Source organism: Austrofundulus limnaeus, unplaced genomic scaffold (assembly GCF_001266775.1).
Source record: "Austrofundulus limnaeus strain Quisiro unplaced genomic scaffold, Austrofundulus_limnaeus-1.0 Scaffold18, whole genome shotgun sequence".
Taxonomy (NCBI): Eukaryota; Metazoa; Chordata; class Actinopteri; order Cyprinodontiformes; family Rivulidae; genus Austrofundulus; species Austrofundulus limnaeus.
In genome coordinates, this window is record NW_013952420.1 from 1251451 (window position 1) to 1259424 (window position 7974).

General features: G+C 44.8%; 1 protein-coding gene across 3 annotated transcripts in view; it reads right to left on the reverse strand.

Moving 5' to 3' along the window:
• Positions 1 to 7974, reverse strand: part of LOC106514215 (uncharacterized) — a 31568-nt gene continuing 23594 nt past the window's right edge. For 2 of the 3 annotated variants that reach the window (XM_014003368.1, XM_014003367.1), the window contains 5 exons: positions 5005 to 5307; positions 3426 to 3956; positions 3111 to 3190; positions 1177 to 2941; positions 1 to 343 (listed from right to left, as the gene is read on the reverse strand). In XM_014003368.1, the coding sequence (XP_013858822.1) occupies positions 107 to 343; positions 1177 to 2941; positions 3111 to 3190; positions 3426 to 3956; positions 5005 to 5307 (2916 nt within the window). In that variant the 3' untranslated portion in view covers positions 1 to 106. Of the gene's footprint in view, positions 344 to 424; positions 462 to 1176; positions 2942 to 3110; positions 3191 to 3425; positions 3957 to 5004; positions 5308 to 7974 lie in introns of all 3 variants that reach the window. The other variant, XM_014003369.1, reaches the window with a different exon arrangement.

A 7974-nucleotide genomic window follows, 5' to 3' on the forward strand; every position in this document is an offset into this window, starting at 1 on the left:
TAATCTGGATTTGGTATGTACAATAAAAAAAAAAAATGCGGCAACACAATTCAGAGTTTATCACCGAAGGCTTCCGGTTGGGTGAAAAAAAAAAACGCCACGAAGTTTAAATGATGACAGTCTCAATGTGAAAGCTGTGCGAGTACGTGAAAGAAGAGGAGGAGTGTTTGTGGAGGGGAAAGGACGCGGGTACGATGGGAGTGGTACGCGGAGAGGAGGAGGAGGAGGACGAGGTGGGGGAGCGGCTGGCCCATCGAGAGGGGAGGCGACGGTTGGCCGGACGGGCGGGCCTCGAGAAGTTCTTCTGGAGGGAGGAAGAAGAGACGCGCAGCTCTTCGTCGTCCTGCAGAGAAACAAATGAATTAACATTTAGGACGATCCCACTGTTCTGTCTGCAACCAAACTGGCACACTCAGATACTTAACATTGTGTCACCAGTTCCATCTGATGTCTTCTTGGTCCTAGAGGAAATGACAGGCACATTTCAAACAACATGCTCCTGAGAGAAAAGGTCCGAACTCAAATAGCTTTCTCGTGAGGCCCTTCTTCCACTTTCCAACTCTGCTGATTCATCGATATTTTATCTGTGACAGTTCAACTAATGTGGTGCCCCTTTTAAAGGCTGCTTTCATAATTACCCCCACAATATCTTTAGCATTCGCATGACTTTCAAGTGGAATAATTACTTCAGCTTTCTCATTTCTGTGGTCTGCCAGAGGCATTTTGTCAGCTGTTTTTTTTTTTCTTTTGCAGATACTTCTGTAATTACCACACAAAGGCCAGAAAAACACTTCCAGTGTGAGACCTCATGGAAGGACTCAGAAACTAAAGACAGGCTGGCTTGGCCAAAAGACCACCTGCCTAGTTTTATTCTAAACTGCCAGCTCCTCGGGAGCCTTTAAGAGACAGAATGGCCTAGATGCTTAGATTTTAATGAAGGCTTTGGCCTGCTTTTGTCTCTTAGCACATGCCAGAAATAAACAACATTCCCAGTAGGTCTGTCCTCAGTCAAGGGCAATTGCTTAGTGTTTAAGAATGTACTGGAGCAAAATGAAATGCGCAAGTTCATCTGGGTCCACTGACACAACAAGCCTAAAAAAACATATAAGACGCCTTTAAATGTTCATATTTGAACAACGATGGGAAGAGAGTGGCAGAGCATTCAGGTCCACTCACCTGCGTTATGAGCTGAACCTCCTCCACCGAGGCACTGTGACCGCTGATGTGTGCCTCTGGACTGTGGGACGTCTGCGTGCGTTTTGGAGAGGGGGTTAAAGACGCAGCGTTTATGTCCAGCAGGTCCACCTCTGTGGTGCTGTCCTCCTGTCCACAGCTGGCCTTAGAGCTCGACGTTATCTCGTTCTGCTGGGCCCGAGCCGCGCTCTCGTAGTTCTTCAGAATCCTTTCCACGGCGCCGTAGTTCGACCTGGACCCCTCGGGTCGCGGGTACGCAGCGAGCGTCAGAGGCTTCCAGGGATGGTCGTTCATCATTCGAAGCGCAGGTTTGGAGGAGTCCGGCTGGTGAGGGGAACCAGATTTGTGTCTCGGCTGACTCTTTTTATTCTCGGACGGCTGCTGGTGTGAGCCACCAGCTGCAGCTGGCTGAGGCTTTGATTCAAAGGGACTGTCGGTCTTAGAGTTGGTGTTATCCATAGGCTGGCCTGGCTGGGTCTTCACAGGCAAGGAAGACTCTGAAAAAATCGGCTCTGTGGCTGCTCTCTGTTGTAATTTCCTGGAAGGACTCCTGGCTGTTGGAACTTTGGGTTTGACCTCAGCGTGGAGTAAAGGACTCAGAGAGGATATTGTTGCCTCCCTGAGTTCTGCCTGTGGCTGCTCAGGCGGGAGGACAAGAGGGGTTTCTGGCTTTGTTCTGACCTCTTGGACTTCAGTAGCATACCTCATTTGTAGTGGCAACTCTTCGTGGTTCTGTAAAGTGTAATTTGAGATGGAGCGAGATGATGATTCTTCAGGATGTGAGTCCATGATGCTCGTGGGGACGTCAGGGCAAATGGGTTGAAATGCAATCTCTTTTGGAGGTAAAACATCATGTGACGTAAGGGTTGGCTGGGGAGCACCAGAGCAGGTATCTGTTACACTCGAGCTGCCTTGTGCGTCTACTCCATGACCCATCTCAGCTTGAAACAAAGTTCTGTTGAACTCAGCTGTTTTTCGTTCCAGCATTAAGTTTCTCCTGGAGCCCTGGAGGCTGGAGCTGACAGGTGTTTGTTCCAGAGAAGACAAGAAGATGTAAGCAGGTTCTCCGTCAACATCGGGAGAAGTTTGCAGCTTTCCAACATCACCAGAACTGTAATCTGGTTGCAGGTCTTTCCAAGCAGTCACGATGTTGACTTCAGAGAAGCTTTTCTGGACAGTTTCAGATAACTTGTCGTGAGCGAACTTGCTAGCATCACAAGACCAGCGATTGTGGCAGCAACCCACATTACAGTTGGCGTTAGCGGGCACAGAGCACGACGCTAACACGCCGTCTTTGAAAATCTTCCCCTCGTTTTCCTGCAGCATAGCCTCAAATTTCCTGACAATAGACGGACTGCTGCACTTTCTGTCCACCAGAACACAGGGGCTGTGGCACTTCCTCAGGGTAGCCACGGGAGATTCTGGGATGTGGAGATCAGTATCCAAGTTAGGAGTGCTCAGATTCCACGAGGAGGTGCGAGGAGGGATGGGAGGTGCTGATGTATCAGTTTCTGTCTGGCCCGTCTCGGGGCCTCCGTAGCTAGCCAGATCAGCAGGGATTGATGTCCAGGAATCACTCGGCCCTCTGTTGGTCTGCCAGATGTTACCTGGAGACAAGCTGATCCAGTTTTCTCTCTCCAAGGCTCGGAAGTCATCGTACATCTGACTGAGGTCACAAGGAGGTTCATCGAGCTGCAGGCAGAGTTTCTCCCCTTCCTCAGGTGGGCACAGGGACTCACACTGATTCCTGAAAAACATTAATTGATCAGTTTATCTCCGTTATCATCAATCAATAGATTGATGATAACGGAGATAAAGAACTAATTTATCTGTATATTATCTACTTCTTAAACACAAAAAATTAAAATAAAAACCCTGATTATCATTGTTTTACGCTGCTGCCAATAGAAGTTTACCTTTTATTTCCATTTTTCTTTCTGATCTCATCTTGGTAGCTACACAACTCCTCACTGACACGGGCGATTTCCTTTAAAGCCTGAAACAAAAAGAAGTGGCAAAAAGAAAGGAATTAAAACAAACTGGATGCTGTGGTGTTGTTTTAGTGGCGAGGTAGATAATCCACTGAAATCAATGTAGGGGCAACTAAAACATGGTCAGAAGAGAGCAGGAATATAACTAATCAAAGTAACGAAAAAGCCAAAAAAAAAGGAAATAAAATACACTTTATTAATATGGTGATACAGGCAGAAACAAAAGTTTGAAACACTCACAGCATTGAGAGCAGTCGTGTTCTTCTTCTTGTCGCTGCCGTAACTCAATTGTTTCCAAAAAGCACTTTCTGGAGGACCAACAGGAACACCTTTTTCACTCCCTTTAGAAGAGTATTCCTGTGTTACGCCGCAATAAAAGGCCTCCAGCTCTGTTGTATCCATTCCCTTCTTATTATTAGCATCTGAGTCTTGCTGCCAAGTTTCCCTGGATCTAAATCCATCCAGGAGCTCGGGTTGTAGGCGGTCACCGTGACCGAACTGACCACCAACACTGAACCCACAAGGACTGTCTGCTTGGGAGCAGGTGGAGGGCTGAGTGATGTTTCTGCTGTGGCCGGACCCCGGTGACGGTGGGTTTCTGCTGGGATCTGACTGAGTGCTGCTGCTGAGTAGCTCCGAGCGAGAGTGGTCACTGAGCAGACTGGAGCCTGTGCTGGTGGAACGTATACTTAGTCTGTTCACTGCATTATCGTCCTGCTTCCTGCTGTCCAACCCGGGTCCTCGTCGACTGGATCTCACCTCACAGCACAGCTGGAAACAGGAGGAAGAATTCAGAAAATGTGTATAATGTGGGCCCTGTTTTCACTGAATACACATGCAAAAAAATAAATTTAAACAAAAGTAGTGCAGGATATAACACATCTAGACTAGTCTAGAAGAGTAGATATTGTTGGGCTACCAATGTTAAACTAAAAAAATCCAAATAATCTTTTTAAATAAAACAAGCTAGGCTCTAGCCTTCACCATAAAAAACTCCAAACAGCAGCCGGGCTTTCCCAACAAGTGAAAGTCTATTTGGGACTGCTCCCTTTCTTCATGCTTTATCGCTCCGTTGTTTTCCTTCGATTTCCTCGTCTCAAAGGAACAAACAAGAGCCACATGTTTGATTTGTAGCAAACTGTTCCAGTAGCTTCACTTTCCAGCGTACAACTTGAGAGCGGATTTTCACATACAGAGCCAGACAAACACAAAGTAAAAATATTTCTTCTTTTTGAAGAAATGTCTTCTTTTATTCCCTGGTAGAAAAGGGTTTAGTCATCATCAGGGCTTATCTGTCTCTAATGTACTTTTGTCGCGACCATTTTAGTTTGTCTTCAATCAGTTATTCAGGTCTATTTTTGGAAAGTTCATTCAATTTTTGGGTTTTTGTTGGATTCTAGATAGATTATTTAACTCAAAATGTAAAAATTTATACATAAAAAATGGTATAACTTCTAATTAACATTATCTGACACGTCTAAACATGAACCAAAAGTTGGGTTTAAATTAATCGTTTGACTTTCACATCACAGACAAGACTAATTATTTTTGGTCTTTTTTAATTAAAACAGACTTTCTGTTGCATCCCAGTGTCCATCACCGTCTTGTCTTTTTGCACAGAAATCAGACAACAGTTTGTTTAACTCCATCCTTATTGTTTGAAAATGATTGTTGTCAAACAGGAAGTGTTGGCGGGAAATACTAAGAACTTAAAGTGACGCGGTGCATGGGAATCTCTGTACCAAAGTAAGACAATGTTCAAGGTTAAACAAGATTTTTGGGCCTTTCCTTCCATCTTTGTCTGGTCAGAGTATCTTACCTCCTCTATTTTCCTCTGCATGTCCTTCAGCTGGTTCTCCCACTCTCTCCTCTCCACATCAAACCTTTCCAGCAGCTCGGCTTTCTCCCTCAACCAGTCCCTCTCGCTGTGCTCCAAGCGGCAGCGCAGGTCCATGGCTGCTGACTGTGTGTCAGCCAGGATCCTCCGCTGCTCTTCCCTCTCCCTGCGGAGCGTCGGGGTCTCGCTCTTCGATTCCCGGGGACTGCGCGAAGCAGCGGGTCCGAAACCTGCCGCCGACTGTGCTCCTCCACTCGCAAACCCCGTTGCTTCTCTGGCCTCCAACTTTAGAGGAGCAAGGAGCGCAGAGGGGACAGGGGAGGAAGGGGAGGGGAGCCAGCAGGGAGACGGGGAAGGAAAGAGTGGGAGAAGTAGGATTACTACAGAATATTTTGCATTTCGGAGCCAAATGACGAGAAGCAGCAGACGCTGAAGGCGAGGAGGGGGAGAAAATGTTCGGAGAGGAATTAGGAGAATGAAGGAGTGGCAGGAAGAGAGGATGGAGAAGAGGGGAAGTCAAGCACCGTGGGGATGAGTGTGAGTGGGTTTATAGGAGGGGACAGGGAGACGGACTGGACAGAGAAAATTTCCTGTCAGAACTCACAGTTGGTTCAAGGGTTCAGGGTTCAAGTTTCTTTTCTACGGTGCTTCAGTAACACAGGATGCAGGGCAGGAAATGGGAGATTCAGGCAGGGCAAAATATGTCTGCAGATGTGGCCTAACTCAAGTCATCCAGCTTTCAACAAAAACAAAGATTTATAAATAGATGATCACTTCAAAAAAAGGCCAAACTTTTGCTGTTGCTAAGCACTAATTAAAATGTTGGTTTGATGAATCTGAGTTGCAATTGTTTGCTTGAATAAGGACATCACACAGTACGCTGTTTTGAATAAAACTTTGGGAATTTCCCCTGGGATTTTCCTCTTAGCTTACAGAAGATTTTTTATAACAATATAATGCTACAACTTTATTTATTTGAAAAATGTAATTACTAGCAGTAATTAGAAAGCTTTATATATATGCTATCAAAGAACTGAAATATGAGCGTCTTTCAGACCTGCACATTCTGTGGTAAATGTCATGTTTTTTCGCTGGTTAAAAGAAAAGGAAAAATGTTGGGCTTGGCACTGGAAGAAGCCCAAGACAACGCCTCTGTGTGTGCACATATTCCTGTGCGTCTCAGTAATTTTGTGCATACAAGCATGCTGGAATGTGTTATTTCTGTGTTGAGCCACAAACGTGAACCCAAGCCGTCTTTCGAGCCTTGATCGCGGTGCTATTTCTGCCCGTGGCCCGGGGTCAAGAAATTATGGTGAGAAGGAACAACATATTCTGTCTGCCTGTGGCTACCCTTAAACTTCTCCACAATTAGAGATCGCTGATGATGGTCGCTGTCCGCAGTCTATTTAAACAACCAAATGTAAACAAACAGTCAAAATGCAGATGCTGGCTGGGAGTCGTATCAAAAGGCCAAGCAGCGTTTTCGCAAATTAACACATGAAAGGGAAGTGATGTTCGACGGATTACCTGCAGTACACTCAGTTCAGGGGAACATGACGCTGATTTAACATGTTCACACATTAAATTCAATTTGAGAGAGAAACAACCAGCTAATCACAGCTAGTCTGGGTGTCACTGTGTGCCGCTGGGTATATAAAGGTAACTGTGTCACCAGGGTGACCCACTATAAATAGCGGACACACAGCCTTGTACAATGTCACATTCCAAGAGGAGGTGGGGAGGAGAGGTAAAGGAAGGGGGTTGAGCTGGCTGCTGAAGCAAAATGAGATGTCTCCTAGCTGCCAGTAGCACTCATAAATCGGGGCCACGCTAAGAAATACGCCTGGAAATACTGGGCTCGAGCCTTAGCCTGGAACCTCGGATGTTTCCTTGGTATTCGGCGGTGGCAGCTGCCCAAAAAGGATGAGGAAATGACAAACAGTGTTCACATTTAGGATTCAGCCTCAGCTGACAGTTTAAGATGATGTGTGAATAAAAAAAAAAATCAAATAACTATACAACTCCTGATAAGATCAAACATAGAAGTTGTATTTCTATGAAAAGTATTCCTAGCTCTGCTTTTAGAACTGGTTTACTCAGGATTCAAGCCTGTAATAAACAGCAATGACAAGCCAAATTCAAAAATTATATGGCACTTATGCATTTGTACCCCAACTATGTCTAAAAGCATCTATTTTAATTACAGGTTCAGTAACAATTAACTCAAAATTCCCATCAAAAGTCTTTACTCTGGCAGCACAACAGTTCAGTGGTTAGCACCAAGGCCTCAGAGCAACAAGGTCCTGGGTTTGATGGTTTGGACTTGGGGGTTTTTCTGTGTGGAGGCTGCATCTTTTCCTTGTGCGTTTTTCTCCAGGTACTCTGGTTTTCATGCAAGTTAGGTTGACTTAAAGGGATCCACAATTAGTAGTAACATTAGACTTTATTTAATAAACTTATATTTTGACTGTAAAATAAAGACTGTAAAAATACTGTAGGATGTTCAGTTTTTTATAATTTTTAAACTAAAAGTTTAAAAATATGTTACACAGACAGGGCCATTTTATTTACACGCAAAGCATTCTGGGTAAATGATGACGTGGTTAGGTCCTCAGTGTGAGTGAGCTATATCCACCCTGAAGGTTAATCTTGGACAATATCTGATGATCGACTCTTTTAAATGAAACCAGAGAGCGTTGACAGAGAGGAGAAGGTAGAAAAGTTTCAGTTTACAACTGGAAATGTGAAAGGACAACAGAGCTGCTTCATGGAAGAAGAACCTCAGCTTAGCCTGTTAGCCTTTGCTTAACAGGCTAAGCACCGAGGACCTATCCACGTCATTATTTACCCAGAATGCTTTGCGTGTAAATAAAATGGCCCTGTCTGTGTAATATAGTTTTAAACTTTTAGTTTAAAAATGATAAAAAACTGAACATCCTACAGTATTTTTGC